The 26,551-nt window shown below is 31.4% G+C and overlaps 1 protein-coding gene across 12 annotated transcripts in view; it reads left to right on the top strand.

The window, feature by feature from the left end:
* Positions 1-26,551, top strand: part of LOC130443898 (uncharacterized) — a 208,569-nt gene that overhangs the window by 31,927 nt on the left and 150,091 nt on the right. For 10 of the 12 annotated variants that reach the window (XM_056778788.1, XM_056778796.1, XM_056778805.1 and 7 more), the window contains one exon: positions 3,660-3,851. In XM_056778788.1, the coding sequence (XP_056634766.1) occupies positions 3,660-3,851 (192 nt within the window). The remainder of the gene's footprint in view (positions 1-3,659; positions 3,852-26,551) is intronic. The other 2 variants (XM_056778852.1, XM_056778881.1) reach the window with 1 other exon arrangement.

The following is a 26,551-nucleotide window of genomic DNA, read 5'->3' as shown; positions in this document are numbered from 1 at the left end:
AAGTAAAATAGAAAATATAGCATAATAATGGTGTAGTCACGTCCAATATACAAGGTGGCCAAAATGAATACCAGAATAGAAGCTTCCAGGGAGATGACATAGAGATTAACCAACTCTAAGATGGGAGACAAACATTAGACATGCGATAACAGATAAAGACCTGAAACTTCACATATAATCTCTCCAATGATATTAGCTTTGGATTGATCTCCCTTCACTTCCTTGTTTAATTTTACTTATATATTAGGCCAGAGAGTACTACAAACTGGCCTAGTGTAATTAAGTATTTCAAAGAATTGTCTCAAATATTTTTCCTTGTAAGAAGATTTCTATTTGTTCTAGAATCAATCAAGTCTTAATTCTTTAGTCAAATAACCTAAAATTCGATGCAATTACTGGCGATTTAATGATGAAATAAATCTTAGGAAATTTGAATTGAAGTTTCTCCTTGCAAATCAATCCCATATGTTTAACATTGAACTGATATTAATAAAAAAAATTTTACACGAAATCATTCCACGCATACTTATAATAAACTTAAATTCAACATAAATCTTTCAAGATTCCAGCTAAATTTTGTAACACAACTTAAAAACTGGTAATAAATCTCCAAAGTAATCGATACATCAGCTGTTACGAGTTAATAAATCGTGAAAGACAGACATGGGTTGAACCGTGTGGATTTATGAAGCTGAAGTAACACAATTAACGAGAAAATTTTATTGACTATCGAGGAAAATTTCCTATGAAAATGTTTAATACCTTTTGGTTGTAGTTTACACGCTGAATACCAAATTATATTACATCTTCTTTACACTTGAGTGAGGTATAGTCAAGTGATCTTGCTGAGTATCTATACTGCAATTTATGGAGAATAATATAGAGCTAACCTCTTGCAGCAAGTCATAGGCAACAAGGCAATAGCCGGACAAAGTGCAGACACTAGAGAAAATTTGCATTACTGGAGACATAATGACTTGTTCACTAGTAGGAACGGAGCTTCAACAAGAACATAACTCCATTAAATATTGCCATGAAGAGACAACCTAATAAATTTATTATCAGAACGGTCAAAGTCTGAAGAATGAACCTTTTTCTAAAATTCCCAAGGAGATTTTACCAAGCGGATATTTTGAATATAACTTTTTAGTTTCATTGAGTTACGAATAAAAGGGGAATGGAAATTCTCCTTCTCCCTCTCCTCCTTTTCAGTATCGCTGATTGACAAAAAGAAGTGAAGCATTCACACAAAAACTGCAATAGGATCGTGGAAATGAGTGAATAGGGAAAGAATCAAATACTCTGAATTAATAGGAATACACTTTAGCACCTTTCAAGGAAAAGTTGGCCATTGAAAGATGCACACAAATCAACTTATATAGGCAGAGCAGGGCGAAAATTCAATTATTGGTCCTTGTAGTGCGATATACTATTATATCACAGTCAAGCGGCTTTAACAGCTCACAAATAATCAAGTGAAAGTTCAACATGGAATGTTTAGAGATACAATGAACTGGGAAAAAATATACAAATCCTCAGTTGGGCACTCGAATATGGGTCTATATCCGCTTTTAGACTTCCGAGACTATGACCATGAAGGATCTACAAATGAATCTCCGAAGTAGATAAACTAGGATGAACCACCATCAGTTCATCGAACATGAGATTTCAAACGAATAAAACCTGTTGATTTTTAGAGAAGAAGATTGGACGGAGAATTGGGGCATACATGCAGAACTATAGATTTTTGGGCGCACTCCTCATAAAAACCACTCAGATTTTCAATCTAAATGGATTCTTGATTTCATCGTAGAGCGAAAAATAATCTATTTTGGCTGAATTTATCTTTGCAGAACCAAGTGCCTCTCACTAATTTCTGGTCAGATTATGTGTAGCAAGTAGTGAAGGTATTTATAATCATTTTAATTTTATTGGGTAGCTTCATTTTTTTAACTACATGAAATCATAACTTTATGAATGCTGTACATCTGGTATTCTTCATTTATAATTTGAAATAGTGTCTTTTGCTCACAACTTAAAAACTACATCCGTTTTTGCTCTATAGCAATGCTTCACTTATATTTCGTTACTATCTCCGATATTAATTGCGGCCTCAATCGTATTGTATATTTCTTCTGTCATTTCTCTGGAATATATTTAGATAATTTTTCCAGATTTTCTTGATACAAATTTGAAATTCGATATAGATCAAACAGAAATATTGCTAGTAGATGCTGGATAGTTTGATTTTGGAAAATATATTTTACATTGCCTATATATATTTGAGCGTAAAAAGTGGTCAAGTTTATAATGTTTGATTAATTTATTTCACGAGAGGAAGGTCAATTTCATGGAAAATGTAAACTGAATAGAACAAATTCTCTCAATATTTCTTAGAAATATGAACCGACAACCTCTTGAAGTGACCTGGAAATATGTCTCGATAAGTGAGCAGATAATCTATTTGGCATTTGATATCAAACCTCGTTTGATGAGTATACTCAAGTTATAAGAACCGAAATGAGAGCTGTGTATATCCCATAATGAATATATCGTTTAGGATGGAATCAGATTCTATTCAAATAATGTTTTATTATTATACTAACATGTAGAGTTAACTATTGATATCATCATTTTTTACTGCCCTTTTCTAGATATTATAGTGATTTAAGAAACTAAATTTAACTTTTGACTTAGTTAATGTTTTTCTTGCAAACTCTATGACAAGAGCATGGAAGCTGCATTTGAAAACTGTTCAATAGAAATCGATTCCCATCAATGTCAATTATTCATTCAACTGAACTCAATGAGGATAATCAAAATATTGAATTGGTTTTGCAAAATATTAGTTGATTAGGTGATTATTATGGCCAGTTTGAATTTATTTGAAAATGATGAACTTTTCATTGGATATAACAAGATATTCTTGTTTTATTTGGAAATCCGAGAAAAACGAAAAATGCTTAAGAGAATATTTTAGCTAAATATGGAAATAGTATAAGTTGTTGAAAAGGTTTTGTCACAAAAATATATAATTATTCTAATTTTATAATTTTTCTCTTTTCTACAAGGATTATTTGTAGTAGTAGATATTAAAACAAAACAATCAGTAAGTTTATAGGGAAAATATATTATCTTCTTCACTATAATAATTTAAAAAAACATAATACGAAGATCAAATAAACCAGATTAATATCCGTCTCATAAAAAACCAAAAATTCAATAAACTTTGGGTTTGGGGGTAAACATTTACTATAAATAAATTCCAATCTAGGAATTATCCGGAATTTTAGCATTCCATACAGTTTGTCTCAGAAAGATTTTGAAATTTGCGAAAAGTCGGATGGGAATAATATATATCACAAATCTAATCATAATGCGTTTAAAAAGATCATTTGTCAGCTGTAACCATTATCAAATCAACTTATTATTAATTTTAACTTATTTATTGGTGTGACTCAATCTTTTTTCCTATTTTAATAATATATTAAGGTAGCTATGATACAGGAAAGAGGAAATCAATTGATGGTATTCTGGATAAGTCAGAATGTTTCTAACCAGTTATCTAATTGAATCCAATTATTTATTATTTTCTTCTATTTTCTACACTTATTAACTATTATCAATATATCAGTTACAAATAACAATTTTTCTCGTAGAAAAGTCGCCGGCAAAGAAAAAACAACTCTTTCAGAACGTTCGAGGAGCTGGTACAACACCAAAAAAAGCAGCTGTTCAGGAACGAGCAAACATGGCAGGAAATGAATCTCCTCTCAAGGATCTCACTCATCCGGCATACAACGAACACTTGAAATCTCACAATGCTGTTAGCTTCAAGCTTATTCGTACTGGTAAGTAAGTAATAAGTGATAAGGTTTATTAGAATATTCGAATATTCAACAAATAAAAATTAAAGTTAAGCGATTTCATATAAAGATTACCAATTACGTTGATATCTACGATGATATTTGTTAAATTTTTCATTATTTCCACAAATGATCAATTTTGATTGAAGTTAATATTTTCCTCATAATAAATAACTATTATGATTCCTATAATAATATTTTCAGAAGATGTTTCAACGAATTTAATGCACTAATAAAAATTAGAGGTGACTGCAAATTGAATAAGCAAGTGATGAATAAATAGAACCCGTGTTAGTGCCAAATACTATCGTCAAAATGAATATTCTTTAGAACTTACGTCACCTTCTTGAAAATGCAATCGAAATCATCTTCATCTATGTTAAATATGCCAAGGTAATCCGTATCGGAAAAACCAAAAAGGATATAATATTTATGAATGCTTTATACAATTTTTGAATTTTTTTGAGATAAAATATAACGATGTTACACAATTTGTCTCAAATTATCTTTAACAATTATGATCAATTTACACTCTTGATGCACCAATATGTTGTAGGAATGTTTCTATAATAAGTATCGTGTTCTATTGAAAAAAAAGTTTATTGGAAATATCAGAAAACTTGTACTTTAATTTTATGTTAAACATAGTTTGTACCAATATCAAAGTAGCATTGTTCAATTATCTTCTTACGACGTTCAAATCTATCAGCAGTACTCCTCTTCTGTTCCAAACAACTTTCACATAATTTTTCAGGCTAAAATTGTTGCTTCTAGCTCACATTTGCTGGATCTTGTCTCTAGCATTATTTTGATTTTCGTTGCCCACTATATGACTTACGAAATCATCTTCTTCAGTGTACCACAAAAGTAAAGTGGAACTACTGCTCAGTTTCATGCACCGATGTCAGTATTTTCGATCCATGTAAACATTGAATACTTTAACTCTCGAAATATTTTATAACTTTATTTTCCGTCAATCGCACAGAAGTATCGTCAGATACATACGGTACGGTCGGGGCAACAGTCGCAAATAACCATATGATACTTACAAACCACGCCTCGTATATGGAGGAGGGTAAAGAAAACCGCATAGCGCAAAGTAAACTCAGGGTGAGTTTCATCATTATAAAATGATTGCAAACGTGAATGAGGTATAAAGAGGACTCGAAAGTGTCTGTTTGCCGATCGTTTGTTTTTTCTTTTGATGAATAATTAGTTTGTGTATTCTATACCTTGATGTTCGTTATAATTATTTAATAATAACTATAAAACGTGCTGGTACTTTTTCATTTCTGAATACGATATGAAATAACCTCTTGTAAATCCAGAGCACTGGAATATGAAAAATTTAAGCAGCAAATGGTAACACTATTCGGAAAAACATAGAATGTAAGATGGAAATAATCGATAATTTTGAAAAGATTTCAGATATGGTTGAGTCTGAATAAGTAGATGCAAAATAAAAATATCTATGATGAGAATAAACTGAGATTATGATTCAAAAAACTTCTTGGAATCTTCAAATTTATGTTATATTCACGAACCTTAATCTTAACGGTACCTCATATAAGAGGATGGTTCCAGAAGTACTTGCCCAACAAAAAATGTGGGAAAAAACATATTTATTTTTCAACGTTATCTCCTTTTAGCTCCATATGCTTTTCCCAGAGATGTTCAATAAGTTCGATACCCTTTTTATAATTAGTATCATCAAGCTTCTCAGAATAGCCTTTAACTGCTGACATCACCTCTCCTTGTTGGAAAATTTTTGACCACTGAGCCATTTTTTCACGTCTGGGAACAGAAAATAACTCGAGGCGAATAGGGTGTTCTCTCTAATCTATTAATTTTTGGCCATTGTAATAGCGAGTGTGTGAGCTGGTGTATTGTCTTCTCAGCCAAATGCGTCCGTTTTTGCTTGATTTCTTCGATTAAACGTTGCAATAAGCTCGCGTAATACTCGCCGTTGATAGGTTTTCCTTCTTCAATTATCCCACGCGGATACCAAAAACAAATACTGTTTCGGTCTTTATCAAAATATGATTAGACATTAACAAGTTACATAATTATATTAATCGATAGATCACCTACAACATGATATACGAAATAAAAATCCGTTTTTCCTCAATTGTTGTATCTCAAAAATAGGTAGCAGCTTGAACTATCCGTAGCTGCATTAGAATTTATAAAATAGAACTATGAGTTTTAAACAAATTGTTTAAGTGATTTTTATCATCTCGCTATGTGAACCATTTCTCTTTTACTTGTATTGGATTAGTTTTAAAAATTTTCGAAACTTTATAATTGAATGGATGTATTTTTAATGTAGTTTTATTACTTTCATCGAATCTTCTAATCTATTTTCTAAACACTGAGATGTCTGTCCTATGTGCCAAAAATAGAGAAACATTCTTGATGTGGTTACATTGCATAAATTAAATTTGAAGACGCTTTATCCGTTACGTCAGATGTTTTATTGTGTCTAGTGCACCCTTATTATTTTTGAAATAAATTAAACGCGTTGAATATCATTTCTCTAGCCTTTCCCTTATAATAGCACCCTTTTCTCAACTCATATTTTCAAGACTTGCTTCTTGCTAAGCTTCTGACAATAGTAATTGAGCGTAGTACGTCAAATTTCACTTTTTCATAGTGCTGTAATAATGAGTGACCTTAGAAAATTATGCTATACAAATGCGGTGTTGTTTGTTACTAAAGGGACGTGTATGAAATCGGAAATAATTTTACTTGTCTCTCTTCTGCATATCTATCATAACACAAAATAAATGTGGCTGGATTTCCATTTCACCAGACAATTGTTTTCGGATCCTACTATCGATTTGCTTGTCCTAACTGAAACCGTTTGAGTCCTTGTATACTTTAAAAGCAGTTCATTGTTGTATCATAGTTTTTCTAGATGTAACATGGAAACTCGCAAACATTAATCAACAGCAAATGGAATTCTAATTTTGATAAAATAACTAGTATCTGAATATAGAGTATGTTGATAATCGAGTTAATACCCTGAAACAAAAAACTATTATCGTTAGTAAAAGTAATAGAAAAAAAAAATGAATTCACAGTTAATCGCTCTCTTTATTTATAGTTAAAAAATGTTTTTTAGATGCTTCTACAGTTTCTTCAGATGATGACAATCGATCTCCGCGTAGTTTCTTTCTAATTAGATCCAAATCTAGCCCATTGCAGAAGAAGCTTTTGTTTCATTACAGCAATGAATCCGTCCATTTGTCCGTTTTTGTGTGAGGAACACTTATCCAAACTCTGTTACGGTTTATTACCTTATCCTTCATATTCACCTCTTTTTGTTACTCTGCCGTCAAATTGCCCTCGTAAGTGTACAATTACGTAGGGGTTGTTCACTATTTTATAAGCATTACAGCTTAGAGGGACGAATATTATCAATGTTACATATGAACGTCCATTTTATATTGAAAATGTGTTAGTGTTAATATGAATTTGGAGTATTGTTGATTTTTCTAGCCATGCAAAGTACCGGCTTACATGATTTTTATTTTTATATTACTAATACTGTCCAAATAAATAATATTCATAATACGTTCCGTTCTACAATATGTTCTCAAGATCCTTTTTTGCTCCGACTAGTATTGAATTGGCTTGTATTTATGAGCAAGAATGGTTCTGTGTGGTTCAGAAATGTTTTTCAACTACAAAAATGTGACATCATACGCACTGCAGTTGCAAAATTTGTCGTAACAAGCTTTGTTATATTTATGATGGTCAAGTTACAAGCCGGACAATTTCCTGAAAATGTGGACAAGAATCATTTCATTTATTTTGGTGTTATAGTACAATATCAATATAAATAATGAACTCCCTATGTTTTCTGTGTCATCTCTAATATATCAGATCAGTGGATGAGAGTAAAGAAAAGAAATAATCATTTTTCAATTCAATGGTATGGCGCGAAACCACCAAACGACTTTTAGGCGATCCAGAGCTGACCATAAATTCAGAGCATAGAGGAAATATCACTGACCTGACTCTGTTTCACTGAGTCACGACCATAGCAGGTCCAACAAAATCTCATCTAAACCAGTGTCTGAAGACGTGGCTCATGAACCCCGAGTTCACCTGCAGACGCCCTGAACGTCAATTAATCGAGACTCCTATCTTTGGAGAATTGCAAGTCTGTGGAATCAGCTACTAAGGCACATCTATACCGGATACTACAGCATACAGAAGTTCAAGACCAATATACACATGTATCTCCATATGGAAGACACTACTGAAATGTTTACGTGCTCAATTTTGATGATCGCTTTTTTTGTAAGACAAAGACTGGAGGTTAATCTAAAAAGCGGGAAGCGTTAGATTTGAAAACCAAATTTCCAATCTACATAAGACCCATTACTTCAAGGTCACGTTTTGACCTTGAAAAAAATTGGCTTCAACATTTTTTGAAAATTTTTGGTTTTTGCCCTGAAATTTGATTATTATGTTACTAAACCTATAAGTTAATTACATATTTGGAAAGCTGACGGAATGACGGTTCTAAATCCATACTTAAATTTTTTTTTTAATTTTTAGATCTTACGCAATAATTATCCAAACTTGGCTTTGCAAAGTTGAAGCAAAATTTTGTTTAAAATATCATGTGAGACATGATTTCGATGTATTTTTTGCCGCGACAATTATTGCGTAGGATCTAAAAATTGAAAAAAAAATTTTTAAGTATGGATTTAGAACCGTCATTCCGTCAGCTTTCCAAATATGTAATTAACTTATAGGTTTATTAACCCAGTTTAGTTTAGTAATCAAATTTCAGGGCAGAAACCAAAAGTTTTCAAAAAATGTTGAACTTTTTATCATAAGCTATCTTCGGTAGAAATTTCTAATTCCTAAGTCAAGTGGATCCTGAGATTTACGATTTTGGCCCAAATGATTTCAATTTTTCCTATGTGCGACGCCTTTGATTGGCTAGATATTGTTTTAGGAAATAATTGACATAATAACAGTTTCCAGGACTAAATTAGAATTTCTGAAACCATTGATTGTACTTATACTCACCACACTGTCTACATTACCACAACAATATTTGCAATTACAAACTATCTGATAACCACGTTATCGTCTTCAGAAACTACAGGTAAACTGGGTTTATGCGCATCAAATAGTATGAGTGTTGGTGCTGTCGTAGTATGAATAGTCTACGAAGTACAGTTCTATAGTCCAAAGAACAGTCTACTGACTCCAAATTCGTGGTTCTAGAAACAGTCAAAACTTCCGTAATCCAGTCCTGAACAATGGAACTTACACGCCAAATAAATGAAAATTTTAACAATTAGGAAAAGAACTGCGTTTTCCACATTCGACAACAATGAGGATTTGTGCTTTTACCACAATGATTTAATCCAGAAACTGATATCTAGCAATCTCCTTGTGAATGGCAGATATGTGGTAATTCAAAAGTTTAGTGATTTTAGTGGAATTTTAGGAAGGTAAATTTGACCTTGAGAACTTGATTTCCAGTGTTAAGTATGTGCCTCTTATAGACCCTAAATATATATTTTCGCTCCACCTTAAACTACTGCTAAAGAAAAACTTTGTGAAGGGTATGGATGAAGCGAGTGAAGGATTTGAATAACTAAGGCAATTTTGTCCCCAGTTAAGGGACGCCAAGTGAGAGGAAGATATTTGTATTTGGTCACTACTTAGAGTACTTAGACAGTTAGTGGGCGATAATAATTTTATAGAAAGATTCAGTACGGGAGAACTTAAGGCTTGGACGTTATTCGTTAGTGTCGTGAAGGGAGGTTTTGGGTAACCACACAGCTGCAAACTGCAATTAGCTGGTTCTTGACTCCAAAATGTCATCGACAAAATAATTTTTGTCATTCTTTGAATCATAAAATAATTTTTTTCATTCCATGAATCATTTTATTCCTGAAAATTTGGGAGCAAGATGAAAGGGCGATAGGCTTCAGCCATTTTTGCTGTTTACTGCTGGTTTTTGAAGAAACATATGTTTGATTTGTTATATATTCTATATCAATTATACAAATATAGTCGATACAAAAACCTGTAACGTGATTTTTTAAATAAATATGGAAAGTGATCTGTATATGATTTCATAATGTAACAACAAAAATATTGTAACACAAAAACGTGTAACAGTTTTTATTTGACAAGGTTCATTCTACTGAAGTATGTTATACAGCTTAATGTTACTTAATATCACTGACTCAAAACTTTATGTTCATCTTCTCAAAAATTTATTTGTTTACAATCAACTCATTTGTACTCTACAGTATCGATCTAATTCTGAATCCAACAATTTGTTTTCGGAAGTCCTTATGGAAGCACGAGTGATAATTGATTATCGTAAATGTATTTTTATTTTTTAGTTTATATCTTCTCTCCATTTATTGATGTATTCATCAGACAAACACGTCAATTAACAAATTAACAGAAATTCCTTTCAAATTATCCAGTTAAGTATCTGCTTTCACTGGTGGATGATATAAAGGGTGGATTTAATGAGTAAAATGGATTGTAAATGTTAGCCGTGTAATCAAACTATTTTTTTGTAATAAGATATGGAAGAAGATAATTACTTCGATGTTTCATTTAATGCGGGCAAGAGTTGTGTTAGTTGACGATAATGTTCTTTCATGATTTCAATAGAGTTAAAAGTAGACGAAAAAGAAACAAAAAAAGAGCTACAGCAACTGAAGAAATGTTTTACAATATTATGAAAAGATCAAGCATACTCAATTAATGAGTTTGCTAAAGAATATACTGATTAGTTTTTAAGCAATTCCAGAGAAGTTGAGAAGTAAAGTCAAGTGGTTTTTCCGAAACTATTAGAAGTGTCAAGTCAAGAAACACCAAATAGAAATAACGAAATTAGAAATGTCAACAGCAATAACCTCAAAAACAATTAGGCACGTGATTTGATCCGGCCTTCGTGTGCAAACAGTTCAAGGTCATATAAAAATTATGGACGTATTTTATTTATTTTGAGTTAACATAAAGTTAATTTGAGTTTATTAAAGACGCAAAGTAAGATATTACTACAGGAAATACGAGATGTGAATGAATTTCAACAACTAAATAGTGAGTGTCATGTTGCAACAGGAAACACTTATTTTTTGGACGAAGATGTTGAAGTAGTTTCAAGAAAATATTCAGATTTGAATATTTTTAATCGCCCTCTTGTATTTTAAGATCGATATATGGCTTCACTCTTATTATAAACAGAGAGTTGTATATATAAAGCCGATTAAAAATATTACATCCTCATTCGGGCAGGGCCAAAAATTCAACTCTCGGTCCTTGTAGTGTAACTAACTATTTTTGAGAGGTCGTTGAAATGCCTTATTGTATCGTCGAAGCTGTCATGTTTCAGGTTAAGAATATAGATGAAATAAATTAAATCAGTTAGTAAAATAAACGACTATTATTTATTATATTCATAAATTTTTGTCAATAAATATCAACATTGAATGATTTGCTTGCTTTTCGCTACCAGTGAGATATTTTCTAGCTCTGATTTACTTCAGAGTCTGGAAGTCCTATTTTTAATTCTATATTGAATTAAAAATATAGTCTATAATACGAGATGGAACCCTATTACAGACATCAGATGATGCTCAAGCAGGCAAGTACATCCATGCCTGAAATTGTTTTATTTGGTATTTTTGACACGATATATATTTCAGAACAATTAATTTCAGCTGAATTTGATGTCCATACAAATTTTTAAATTATTATTTTGCTCTGAACAACTAAAATTTCTTGTTATAATCAAATGAATATCAAATACAAAATCTAAATCATCTTTATAAATGAATAAAAAATTTTGAATCGAGATTTGTCATTGCACATAAACACTAATGACACGAAATACTTTTATTTGTTTTTTGTTGGAAGTAACAATAAACGCGATTAACGGATGTCCAATTTCGAGCCACATTTTTGGATTATGTTTGGACGTATGTTGCGAGCTATAAAGGCATCAATTTTCAGCATCCATATGTTCGAATAAAAAATCTTTGATCCTCACTGACCGCAACGCGAGCTCCGATTTCATTTATGGAGAAATATGTCTAATGATGCCATTACCGTGGTGTAAACAACACCACATGATTTTTCTGGATTTAATGGCATTTTTAAAGTCTTATGTGGAACAATCAATTTTTTATTTAGCGATTTGATTTATTAACAAACTCGTTAAACCTCATCACTAAAAACAAGTTTGTAACGAAGAAATTAATCAAATAAGTCCAAATAAATGTTGGTGAAAGACTTATTTCAATGTATGTACCAATATATTATCAATTTTTGATACCCATACGTCTTAAGTCGGTACTACACGATGTATCTAACGTTTGCGCCAATATTAGCGTTCCAACATACGGCTGAAGATTAGAAGGAAGTACTGAATACACAGTTTATATCATCACTACACCAACACTCACAATTACACTCTCTGACAGGGTAATAGTGAGTGTTGGTGTATTGATGATGTAAACAGTGTATTCAGTATAAATATCGCCAATGGTTCCAGAAATTCCAACTTAATTAGAAGGAAGGCTAGTTGCATTGCTGCAATTAAACGATGTATCGGATGTTTGCACCAATATTCAACTTCCAACGTTGGCTGAACATTACCTTATCTTATATAAAAAAATGAAAACGTGGCATAAAACTGATGAATATGATAACAACAGATATAGAATATTTTAAAATGAACTGAATGATGCTGGTAACTATTTTTTCACTCAAGAGGACAAGAAGTGTGTGTAGTTGTACAACAAGTATTGGTTCCAACTTCATTCAAACGTAGGGTACTTCTAATAGCACTGTTTATTGGGTTATGTAGTGAAATAACCCATTTAGCAGTTATTTAATATTACGGAAGTTATATCTTTGAAAAGAAAACGGGAAATACAGGTTTGAGATAGCCGAAAGCACTAATTTAGATATATATTAAATGTAACGAACATGACAAGTGAGGAAGACAGTCGTATGATTTTTAGTTTACAGAATATATTCAGCAAATCGATGAATCTAAAACTATGAATAACACAAAAAAATGTTGTAACTTTTTATTATTGTAAGCTCTTCTGCATGTTACTACAGTGTCCGTCTTTCGTGTCTCTATTATTTTTCAACAATTTTCTTAATTTTTCAAAAGAATCTCATTCATTTAACCAATATTCATTTTTTTAAAAGCTTGTTATGGTATACTTACTATAACATACAAAATATAATAATGATACTATGCTAGCTCACTCCAATAGCAATCACGTTTGGATGGAACATTTCTTACTTCCCGCCAAACATATAAATTGGGAGAGTAAAAATGATCTGAGCTCCTCCTGTTATTTTTAAGGGGCGTAAATAACCCCTTAATGGAAAAATTGACATTTTACTGTTAGAAAGCGTGTTTAATAATAAGGGGTGATAAAGTATTTTTTTATACAAATACCTCATAATAAAATCATTTTCAATCCCTTCAAAACCTTAGAACCCATGCAAGCATCCGTACATTGAAAAAATCACAAAAATTACTTTGGTAAAAAATACTCCCAACAAATGTACTGAATTTAAAATTGTACTTTACATAATCTACCATTTAATTTGTTGGCAATTTAATCGTTTTGTCACTCAAATGTTTGAAAGAAACTGATCAAATTAATATGACAATAAGCTTTAAAATCTGGCATGGATAATCCGAGCAATACACATACTTACCTTCATTCAAATCTTTTTTATATATACATATATGAACATTGGTATGTATTCATGCCTACTTTAAAAAAACGATTAGTTTTTGGACCATTACTACTTCAATTTTGATGCTATCACAACTTATAAAAAACCATTTTAAAGGTAGTTAAACAAACTTTTGTTTTAAATCGGTGAAGGGTCAAAGGGCTCGAGAGAGACTGTTATTGCAATACCGCGCGCTCTGTAAACAATCATATTTCCGTCAATTTTTGTGTGACAGAAAAAAAAACAAATTTTTTCAAAAAAAAGACCTATATCATTATACTTTTATACGTATATTTCATCATTTTTGAGATATTATGAAAAGAAGGTGTTTTATCTAAAAATCATGATTTTTTTGAAAAATATGTGTCCTAAAGCAACCAAACTGCTAGAATCCATTAAACTCTGTATATTAAAGTTAATTTTTGAGGGGAATTCGATTAATTTTAATAGTGGAAATGGCACTTATTGTTTTTAAAAAAATCCATCAGATGTTCCTCTTATTTGCTTTACAGCTCACTTATTTTACGTGCAAAAGACTTTTAACAGTGCTCATTTTAAAGTTTATTCCAAGCACTACAAAACCCTATTTCATTAGAATGCATAAAATGTATCTGCTCGCCGCTAGAAGGCATTGAATACATCGATTAAATTTCAGACAAAATAAAAAATGGCTTTGATCTTTAATATCTCGCTTAATATTGCACTTAGAATACTTTATAAACAACCAATTTGTTCAGTTTTTTACCTGCTACAATTTTTGTTGTGATAAAATTTCCGGTAAAATGCATATTTTTAGAGATATTTGCAAAAAACTGATGGAAAACGTGAGAATTTTTTGAATTACCAACAACATGAAAAGTATTGGATTTTTTGTAAAACCTTATAGAACATTTTTTTTCACAAAATTAGGTCAACCATCGATATCCGAGGTTATTTTGGAAAAAAATTTACACCACCGAGAAGGGGTGGTAATACCCCCCATTACCAAATTCCAAAATTTTATGCAAATCGGTTCACAGTAAAAAAATTCTGCTGCACTACTGCACTAAAATTCAGTAATCAGGATATATACGTATTTATACGTATTTATGAAGAGAACTCTTAAAAAAATAATTTGAAAATTGGGTTTTGTAGATGAGAAAGGAATAAAAAGTTATTTTTGAACTCTTTCTGAATGTTGCCAGGAGTCGTATTGATCCATTTTTGTTTTCTACCCTACCCCCTTAGAGATCCTACAAATGGACTAAACACATGTTTTGGTATCATTATAACGAGTGTACTTACAGCTAGTTGACTGAGAAAACAACAGGAAAATTAAAGAGAAAACCTATAGTTATTGATAAAGAAAATATTTAATTCAATAAAGCTAATTTCACATATCATTGAGGAAAAAATACAGCTTATACAGCTTCCTCCGTAAATGTTAGCAGTCATGCATCATCCTTCAGCCTGTAGAAACCAAATCACCGTTTAAAACTAACAATTGACTTTAGAATCGAACGTACTGGCCATTCTTATTCCTCCGTAGCACGGCGACGACCAGCTACTAGCGACAGTTGTGGACAAATTCGTTTCCTGTCACCACGCAATTCATTTTCGGAAACGAAAAGTACTTGAGAACAGTTCTGGTATATTACTATTTATATAAAATAAAAGAACAGACTAGTGAATAAATAAAACGTAAAATATGAATGAAATTTATATAAACAAGAATGTAGAAATAATGTAATGATCATAATGTAATAAATAATAATAAAAGACATTCAGTATGAGCTGTCAGTATTCTATTACTCATTTTAATTATCAAATGAACAAGTGATTAAGCAATATTCACATATATACCTAAATTTAAGGTGATAGATAATGTTTCATAAGGTATGTAACAATAATTACAGTGACATATAATATGAAATTCAACGTGACACCTTGCTGATGATGATACTTCATGTTATGTAACGTTGAGATTTGTAAAAGATTTGATGCGATGAAATTTTATTTAATACATCTTACCACTTCAAAAGGTTTCCAAATATTTACTTGTAATTATTCTCGACAACATATTATGATTTATTCAATTTATATTACTTTTTGAATTATTACTGATTTCTCTTCTCAAATCATTTGAGTAGGATTGGGGTTTTCAAATGATTCACCTTGTGAGCAAAAATCTAAAAACTTTTCCATGGTTTCCAAATTTTTAACCGTTTGTTTGTATGTCTGTTTAGATATACACACAAAAAACGCTTCTAATTACTGCCCTCGTACTATTTATACAAGAATTTTGTCTTTTATATAATTCATTTCAAATTTAGAAAAAATTATCATGAGAATATTGTCAATAAAAACTTTTTAATGATTGAGATTCTTTTTTTTTGCTTAAACTTTTAATTTTGCATGGTTTTTATTCCAAATTTTTCTTTGCAGGCCGAACATGATGATAACTGAAGGTGAATGTGGTGGTCCAATGACATGCAGAAGATAAAAAATTGAATATCTGATAAAATTAGTAATATGTATATATTTAATTAGACTTACTTTTTATATTGATATATACGTATATTTATCAAAATAAATACAAAATTTCCAGAAATTGTTTTACTGATAGAGTTTTATAATGAAAACAGTGAAAATCTTTAAAAACAGCTACAATTTTGATTTTTTCTTATTATTCACATTATTTGAATACCCTACATTATATTATTATTGTGAAAATTTCTTTTCGTATATATTTTTTAAATAGCATTACATTACTTAGTCTAGTAAGGAAAATAATTAATTATTATCACTTCCTCATTCAAAATAACATCAATTTATATACAAAATTCTAACAATAGCTTTTCAGTTTTTTGTCATATTGTATAATAAATATCGATCAGCATATTCACAATATGTTTGTTTTTAAAAAACTAGAAATACAAACTAACAATCGAATTGGTAACAAAACCTAAATCAACGAAATCTTTCAATTTACCGTATTGGCAATTAAAAAAACAGGGGTACATGATTACATTTCATTTGAACAAAGACAAGTACCAAGCAAATTTGTACCTTTGCACGACCAAAATCATAGGAATAAACAAATCTGTATCTGCTATCACAAGAAGCGGTTTCAAAAGCTATCAACAAACAACTATGTGAAACTTGAAAATATCTTTGTATACCATCACCGGTCTCCCTAATTCCCGTACCCGAAAGTGTCATTAGAAGTCTAATGACAGACTGAAAACTACCGGCATGCGATACACTAAAACACAAAAACTCGAAAGTAACTGAGGCTGGACTCGAATTGATTACTGGTACACTGAAGCTGATGAACATCACGCAATATGCTCAATGTACAAGTGACAAAAGAGAGAAGGAAACTCCGGGATGTTCAAGAAGACATCTTGAGAAGGAGCGTTGAGGAACACATTGAAATCAAAGAGACTAGATTCTTAGTATAGTACAGGAAATAGTTCGTCATGCTCCAGTCTATGAATTGTCTTTTATAAGACCCGGATAGGCGTACTGAATTATATTCTTTTTAATTTCAAATTATTGTTACTAAGAAAGTACATGAATATATTTTTAGATTATCAGTCAACATAAAAACATCAATTAATTGGCAGTATTATGACTAAGTGCCAAGATAATTTGTTATAAAAATTCTATAGCATAGATGTAGGAACATTTGAAAGATAAACGAATACAATCGCTTGATTTAGACCATCGTTTTAAAATGATGGTTGAATTGATAAACAGGAATGAAATGTGCTGTGAGTTTTTACAACTAAAAACTTTATTAATTCAAGATATTTGGTGTGATGACTCGTAACTGGAACAGTCCAATTCTACTGAATATTATTTAAACATGACTACTCAATGAGTCATTATCATTATTTCGACAACCCGTTATGAGTTCCCACTTTCTCAATCCTTTGCTGCCACTGACATCTGTTGATCGATTACAGTTTCTAGTTTGAAAATCATATTTCTCAAACATATTCTACAAGCATGACATACATTTAAATTTTTTTGTGCATCTCCACTTTTGGTGCCAGGTATTGTTATTTTTCAATCGATAATTTCAATTTGCTCTTTTTGCTAACTGAGTCATCCTAATCTAATGATTATTACTATGTCTCTACTACTACGGTAAATTTTGAACTTATCTGCGGCACCATAATCCACTTTCGTAGATGATATCAAATATACTTCGCAGAATCTTTCGTTAGAAAGTAATAAACAAATTCTCATCATTTTTACTGAGTGCCCAGGTTTTTAATCCATATGTGAGATTGGGTCTTTTCTAGCCAAAGTAACTTCAGTTGTAATTCCAAATCTTTTCTTGCATAATTCATCTCTTGGTAATTTCAGATCTATATTTCTTCTTGTGCTCTCAACTTTTTTCTTCTTTGTGAATATAGCTAATAATCCAATAATAAACACATCTAAAGATACAAATCTTTCAAATATAACGTTTGAATATAATGTAAGTTCTATGATTATGATTTTTTTATTCACAAAAAAATACAATAATTTGTTTGAAATGTGGAAATGCCGGAATTTCTGAGCGTACCGAAAACGTTTTGTATTCTTTTTTGATATGTATACATCATTAGTTATATTCATTCCTCGTATGAATCATGACAAATAATAAAATAGGGTTTTATATTCCGGCACAAATTCCAGCAAGATTTTCCTACCAGCTTAAAAGCGGTGTGGCATGTATATTGATATAAATTTACTATTCCAAAATCTCCCGTTTATTCACTGTTACTTCTGAACTTAAGGAGGTATACTTAGAGAACATAAATCAAACGAAAGCGAGTGAAGAGAGAAAAGAACAACATACATTTGTAGTACTCATCGTGGATTGTTTTTGAAAAGTTTTGTTCGAGAAAAATAAGAAGAGGTGGGCAAAGTGGAAAGTTTTCAACGGAAAAAGAATATTAAAACCAGATACAGAAACCTTTAAACTGATAATCGATTCACCACCAGCACCACATAACCAGGAACGAAGAATCCTATTGAAATTTTTACTATGCATTAGAGTAGCGGGGATATTATGGAATACCCTTTTGTTTTTTGTCAATATTCTGTGAATTGAATGAATTTTTGAATAAATAATGGGAATCAGAATTGCTTGAATATGTCTCATATCTTGCTCTATTTAAAACAAACAAAATTATTTTTCTGAAGTTATTGAATATAATAAAACGAATTGCTTTTATCGTTACTCCATACCACAGCACTCAGACGGTTGCTTGGACAAAATGTCTGTCTGAAACATCAGAAAAGGAGTGTCCAGTATATTTTTTAACAGTTTTTGATTGTTCTAATTCATCTCTCTGGTTCCTTTTTCCATAATAAAGTTTTTGTAATTGTTCGAACTCTTCAGCTTGCTGCTGTTGATTCTCTATTGCAGTAGGAATGTTTGTGTGCTTCTGTGCCTGACATCTTCGTCGGTGAATATACCTTTTACAGCGTTTTCCCTACTTTGGAATTTCAAATACGCCTCTCCAAAAAGTCAATGCGATTTACTGGACGGTTGTTATTTTCAAAAACTAACGAATTTCTTAGCAGTAAAACGTTTTTAATGAGTTCAATATTGCATATTGTTTTGCAGCTATCTGATCATCTAAATTTTTTATTTGGCATTGATGGCCATTAAATATTGGAAGCACAGGTCTTCAACCAAAGTGTGAATATGATCGATGTGTTCGAATCCAACCTGATAAGTGAGAAGCTAATTATGTTCCGTGTGGCGCGCCTTTCTTCGACATTTCGCTACATTTCACAAGGGAGAATAATTAAAGGTGGAACAAAGTGCCCAGCTACGCTCATGTATAAAACAACTGTGACTGAAGAGCCTCGTTCGGCTAAAGTAAGAGCCTTCTCCATATCTCAAGACTTTTTGATTGAACAATGTACAGTCCTCTCTCGTCGACATTAAAAGCTCTGTGAAATTGAATCTCTTCATCTCCTCGTCCAAAGTATCGAAAAAGGCACTAACCACTAACTTACGGAGTCTGTCTTCTCCAACATAAGTTATTGCTCTTACCATATAACCCCCATTCCAAAGATAAATGTATTGATAGTTGATACGCTTTGAAGTAGTTTTTATTATTACTTGGTTTCGATCTTACCTTGAACAAAGAACGATGACTGGGTAATGTAAGTGTGTTACGTACGTATATAAGGTATTTCATCCTTGTTTTATGGAAATACCATATATTACTTCATGTAGTATTACTTCATGTAGTAGGATTTAGTTACAAAGAAAGATTATAGTTCTCTTGAAAACCATAGACAATGGCTTCTTTTATCTTGTAAAATGTGTGTTGAACTTTTGTTTCATTTTCAATTAATGCGGATTTATTGTCATTATGCTTCTTATACAATGAAACAACAGCTTAGAGAAATAGATAAGACTACATTCAAAACAACTAAATAATTATAGTGAAGAGATACGAAGGTAGTTTTTTAACGCATTCACTACTATTATAAGTTTACGCTATGTCCCTGATGTCTATCAAAATTTTATATAAATAAATACTCAAATAATACTGTTAGTTACATTTTGAGAAAAACCAATTTCAATTGATTTTAAATATCACTTTTACGTGAATATTGTTCTAAAAGTGCACCGTCTCATGAAATGATTTGCGAGTAATTCCCGGATTTGGAAAGTGTCTGTTTCCCAGATATATTCCAAAATACTTTTTGCACTGCGTGTGAAGAAAAGTGTTATGAAAATTAACACACCTCTACATAACCAAAACCAATATACCCGGTCATTTAGTTATGCTTGACATCTCAAGACTATATGATGTCATTTATTTTGTAATTAATTTTGTTTCTGCACAAGGATGAAATTTAACGTTTTGTAAGAATACCATGTGAAATCTCTCTGTAGTATGTGGTTATAGCAATTTATTTTTTTTGTTGTTGTTGTCTACGCATTTACATTGATTTCCACTTATTCGCGATCTTTGTATACTTTTTTTTGCAAGCAGAATTTTATAGCAAAACTGCCAATTAGAGTCCAATTAAAATGAAAATTGGAAGACTTTTCAGCAAAAACAATGATCAAACTGTGTAATGTGAAAAAAGAAAATTAAAAAAAAGTCATCCATTCATTTTTTCACGTTGAAAGATTTTATCCAGGAAAAAATTTCGGCTCGTTAATAGTCTTATACGAGACCCTCTTTTTCCCTCAGAATGCGAATAATTAACCACAACGAACGAACAACTTTTTCACAAGGTTAGGTAGAATGAGGTAGAAGAACAAATCTAGAACTTTCCAACTATATCCAAAAGTTACGGAATGCATTTCGAAGTATCACATTATGATTAAGTTGGTGTTGTTCGGAAAATTCAATTTACATAGATATTATGTAGAAAATTGGTACTGGGTTTTGAAGAAAATATGGAAAGCCCGAATATTAGCTTTAAACTAAATTATTCCAGTTATTGAAAAGATTTAATCTTTTTACAAAAGATGTGTATTGAAGAAGATTATGTAAAAGTTATTGTACAAGGTTTTTCTACCTACCTACATTAATAATAGTATCTTCTATTGCCCAAAAATAAAGTGATATCACAGTGGACCTGTTAAGACCGATAAAAAGCGCCTATACTCGCAGCAAAATTCTTAATGCTCTTTATCTATTTATTATATTGGTATTGTAACACGAATATACTCGAAGAGGTCACAGGATCACTTAATGACACTACGTTGTAGTATTAGAATGATTTCGAAGGGCACTGATTAGAACAAGCGGTTATTGGTTGCTTTATCATAATACTGACGTATTAATCGAAGCTTGTGAGGCAATAATTAAAAAACAAAAACAAGTCGTGGAGCTTCCCTATCTTCCGTACGATCCCGAAGTAGCTCTCTGTTAGTTTTGACTCTTATTCGGATTAAAAATGCCACACAAAGAACTTTCTATCGTTTACAAAGAGACGGTTGAAACTAATAAGACGAAAACTGATTGCCTGGATTGCTACAGGTTTTGCTTTGCAATCAATTGGGTAATTGGATAGTAATCAAAAAGATATCACCGGCTTATGAAGAAAAACACCAATGTGGAATTATAAAGGTACGCTCGATGGGTTGGATTAAGACCTAACCAGTTAAATTGTGGTTATTCCAAACATAGTACCATTTTTAGGAGAAAGTCAGCCTATATTTAATCTTCTAATGCTCCGTATTGTGTGGTAGTTAAAGTGTTTCCGTATATATGGAAATGTATTTTACCCAAAAAAATAATGGATATTTACATTAAAAAATACGTTCCTCTTCTATACTTATTCTAAATCCATCTTATGGCTACACCAAAACAAAAATAAGATCGAAATTTCAAGATAAACATAAAAAACAATCTCACTTTTACCCGTAGGTTTTTACGATACCCGATCATCCTGGAGAATAACCCCACGAACGAAAATATTGTGTATTTACAATGGGCTTGGTGAATTTCGAAAAGTACATTCTTTTTTAACGAAAATAAATACAATTTACTTTCAAAAAAATAATGGTTTTTGGATCAAGTGATAGGATTAGCAAAGTATAGAAGTTTGGATGTATTTTATATCGCCCGAGATCCGTTCTAAATAGGTACTACGTCATCAGCGCCCATTGTGTAGGAGAGCGAAGTGTTAAAGTTTAAGCAAATATATTACATTTAATTTGTAGCAAAAATTCGATAAATAATTATAGTGATATAGGTAAACCAACTTACAGTTATCATAAAAAAACTACTACAAGAAAATCAGACCGATTTTATTTTTAACTCAAGAAATATTTTAAAAATGATTAGTCCTGAAAATGCAATGCAAAAAGAATCAAATCACAAGTAACACATTAAAACTACTACATCGTTACAATAATACGTCAAACTCTCTGTATCCTTAGTTTTAGGTTTTGATTATTTATACTAAAAAATGTAGTGAAATACCTACTTACCTCGAAATGATCTTCAAACAAAACCGATTGGCGCAAGAAAAACTTAGGGTGGAGTAAAAATATCAACTTTTAAAATTTGTGTTATTATGAGTGACAGAGACGTGCGGTGAATTGCAAAATTAATATTAAGGCTTTCCAGACTCATTGTTAAACTTAGAAATTAAGACATTATTGTTATTATAAACTGGTCGTTCCAATTAAAAATTCGCAATGTTTGATATTGCACTAGCCACATGTAAGTTTCGGAAGTCAAGCATAATTCTAAAATTATATAACGCTATCGATTTTTCAAAATTGATGAAACCGTTATGTAAATATCACACGCGATGTAGTTTGATACAAATGTAGAGCAATCGATTTAAAGATATTAGTTAAGATGTTGTGTTATCGCAATTAAGATGTGGTTAGAGAGAAAACATAATATCACTTTGAACTTGTAAGAAGATTATACTAGAATAGAGTTAAGATATAACATGCGATAAGTTGATACAATTAAATAATTTGAGAAACATATTCATGTTTGTTCAAAATTCCATTAGACGTATAAAATTGTCGGTGAAGGTTAGACTAGGTTAACATTAACTGGAAACTTGACTTAAAAAAAAACCGAAAATTGGTTTCCCAGAACTTCCAAAAATCTGTGTATAGTGAAACTTCTATTGAAAATTTATGACTTGCCAACTATCGATATGAATGACATTGAACTGTTCTAACAAACAATGCTTGGAAATAATAAACCAGCGTTTCTTAGCATAAACCAGTTACTGTGCATATTAACAAGGTATTATGCATACTATCTGGTCAGTTAATGTTTCCTACATCAACTGTAATCTGCAGATTAACGACCATGAATACGGTAAATTCCATAAAACAGGCTCTTGTTTGGATGAAACATCTTAATTAGTTTTAGGTAATTATTCAATATAATTTCAGAGATTTATAAACATAGTAATAAAAATCAATCAACTAAAATGTTACTCCATTGATGAAATATAACAAGTCAATTAGAGAAAGATTAATAAAAACAATTGACAGAAATAAAATTGTATAATTCCACGTCGTATAATTTAAACTTAAATATCTTGAATCACACATATTCTTCATAAAAAAGTTTTGGTAAAGCCAAAAGAAGGTTATAGCTTATCATCTTTAAATCTAATTTAAGAATATAATCCTGGTTACTGCCACTAAGGAACAATGGTGTTAATTAAATTCCAGCAGTGCTATGTCAAGTATGAAATCTCATCTATATCTTTGAAAATATTTTTTAATTAAATAATAATTAAAAATTATTTCCAACGATTCCCTTATCTTAAGTTTTCTATATATACTACCCTCTTTTAATATTAACAATTTCTTTTCTGATTTATAAATGGAAATATAAACTTTCGAGAAGCTGCAAGAGTTTTTAATAAATTCACTCGGTTTTCTAGAAATTGCTCGTATATCTAAGGATACCTTAAGTTATCCAATTTCGTGTGTATATCTAAATATATGAAGAGCATAGGGCGAATGTTTTATCCATTGTATGTTACAGTGTATCTAAATATTTTGTCTTTTCATTATTGCCAACTTACAAAATAACACACTCAATGGAAAGCACTGTCTTTTGTCAATATGTCATAATTCCGAATCAGAAAAAATTGAATTGAGAATGTACAACAAAATAAAAAATGTCCAAGTCGTGAGTGAAAGCAACGATATCGTTTGACTTGAACATATTCTTGTCGGCCAAACACTGATAATGATTTGAGCATTCCATTGATGTTGCATCCACTTTTCCATGCCGTTATTTCCGTCTGTGCCTTTTTTATTCGACAAAATGAGAATCCACCTCAACAGAACTCATCACAGTACCAAAGACAAATACCAAAAAAGCTGTAGCTGAGGTTCTCACAGCAACATTCCTTCGATTTGAATTGAGACCATTGTTGTTCTTTATCTATAAATTTCCGGAAACTACCATACCTCTTATATAATACAGTGAGTGAAATCATTATGCAGCTCATCTGAGTCCAATGCTGGACAAATCATCCCGTAATTGCATTCATCTGCTTTGGTTCTGTACGGAATTCATCCAGTTTGATCAGTCTCTTAATATCGCCGGGACCATCTCATTAGTCAACGTCCCCCAGTAAGGTATGCGTTTTGACGAGGTCTTCACTCCAAAATCTTTTGTGTTCATCTAGCTACTTGCCCAATCCAATTACATTCTAACTTTGTAATTTGCTGAAGAAATGCAAAATTAATACTAAACATTTGCCGTAATTCATTATTCGGAACTTTATTTTCAGAAAAAGGCCCAGCATCGGTCTTTCTAATTTTCTTTGTACAATGAGTATTTTATTCACAGAATTATTGTGATAGGGAGGTTTTCTGGTCTGTAAGTATAATCTTTTCAGTCATATTGGGATATCTAATAGATAGATGTCTCCAAAATGCACCCCTTATCAACCCACTTCTACGCTTCATCTTACGGGTCTAGTTATATTTCCCGATTCGGATTTCATGCTCCAAATATTTATACGATTTGGCTTGCTTTATAAAGGTACCTTCGCTTCTAAATAATTTGGTCGTAAATTCCGTTCTGTTGGTGTTTAAATTAAGCCTCACTGTTTCTGATGCATTCTGTAGTCTTTGTTAGCATTTCCTTAGCTCAATTAATACGATCTTAAAATGATGTCATCAGCGAATCGCTGCTGATACTTCTAGTTTTACTCGAAAATCTTGCATGTGCTCTCTGCATTATTTCTCTCATTTATATTATCGAATTCTTTTGCGTAGTAGAAGAATATTAATAAGAATGGTTGATTATATTCCACGCATCGTTGAAAGTCTACTTCAGAGTCTAGAGGTGGTCATTTATGCCATGACCAGATCAAAAACCTGCTTGTTCTCCAGGTTGGCATAGATCTGAATCTGATAATTTAACATTATATTACATATACTTTTTTAAATGGTTGTATCAAAAATTCGTCCAGTATATGAGTCCTATTAGAAACAAGACTTCTCTATAGATGTTTTGTGTCAGGTGCCTGTTGTTGATTTTAGTGCACGGTTTTCTCCAATATTAATAATTAATTCTAATTTCAAGTAACGTCCAATTATTTCACGTAATTCATTCACATTTTTTCCAAGTTGCAAACCGAATCGCGTGCTTTTTATTCGAGTCACAAAAGTTCTCACGATCCGGAACAAAAGTCGCAGTTTCACTTGTTGCACCAAAATCAATACCATAGCCGTTAATGTTATAGTGAAAATGAACAATGTACGTTTTAATGAAAATTCATAATCATTGTTGCAGCAGGACCTTTTGTGGAGGTTAGATAATAACGACATAATAGCTTCGAGGAGTACATTTACTGGATTGGACTTTATCAAGAAGCGCGCACGCACGGACTGGCAATTTTAATTTAATGCAAATACAATCACCAATTAAAGTCCAATTACGATCAAAACAGTGGATCACAATGAAATAATTCGACTCATCGGGGTGAAAGCATAGGATTCCAGATAACTACTATATTCCTCAAAATTCTGCAAATGAGTGGAATACCTAAATAAAATGTTCTTCAATCTCGTTAGTTCGTAAGATACAGGGTAATGAAGGGTGCAAAAAATATATTTAGTTCGACGATGAATCTCTGGGTCTATTACACGAAAACAAGTTTTTTGTCAACTATATTTTCATCAAGTTTTCTCTGATACTGATTATAATTAGTGTAACGTGTTTTCAGCTTTTCTGCGCCATTTTCATTGAACCATTTGGTCTCAAAATAGTTTCCAATTTCAGCGATTACATTCCCATTTATTTTCACAGAGTATTTATCTCAGGATATGAAATAGCCAGTTGTCGCCGAATGCTAGATCTGGAGAAAATGCTGCACACGGAAATAACTCAAAATTCAATGAATTTTGTTTTTTTTTTTTGATTTCTTTTCAGTTTCCTTCCATAACACCTCCGATAATA

This window comes from Diorhabda sublineata, chromosome 1, assembly GCF_026230105.1.
Source record: "Diorhabda sublineata isolate icDioSubl1.1 chromosome 1, icDioSubl1.1, whole genome shotgun sequence".
NCBI classification, from domain to species: domain Eukaryota; kingdom Metazoa; phylum Arthropoda; class Insecta; order Coleoptera; family Chrysomelidae; genus Diorhabda; species Diorhabda sublineata.
The sequence above is the reverse complement of the archived record's forward strand: the minus strand, read 5'-3'. Positions and strand labels throughout refer to the sequence as shown.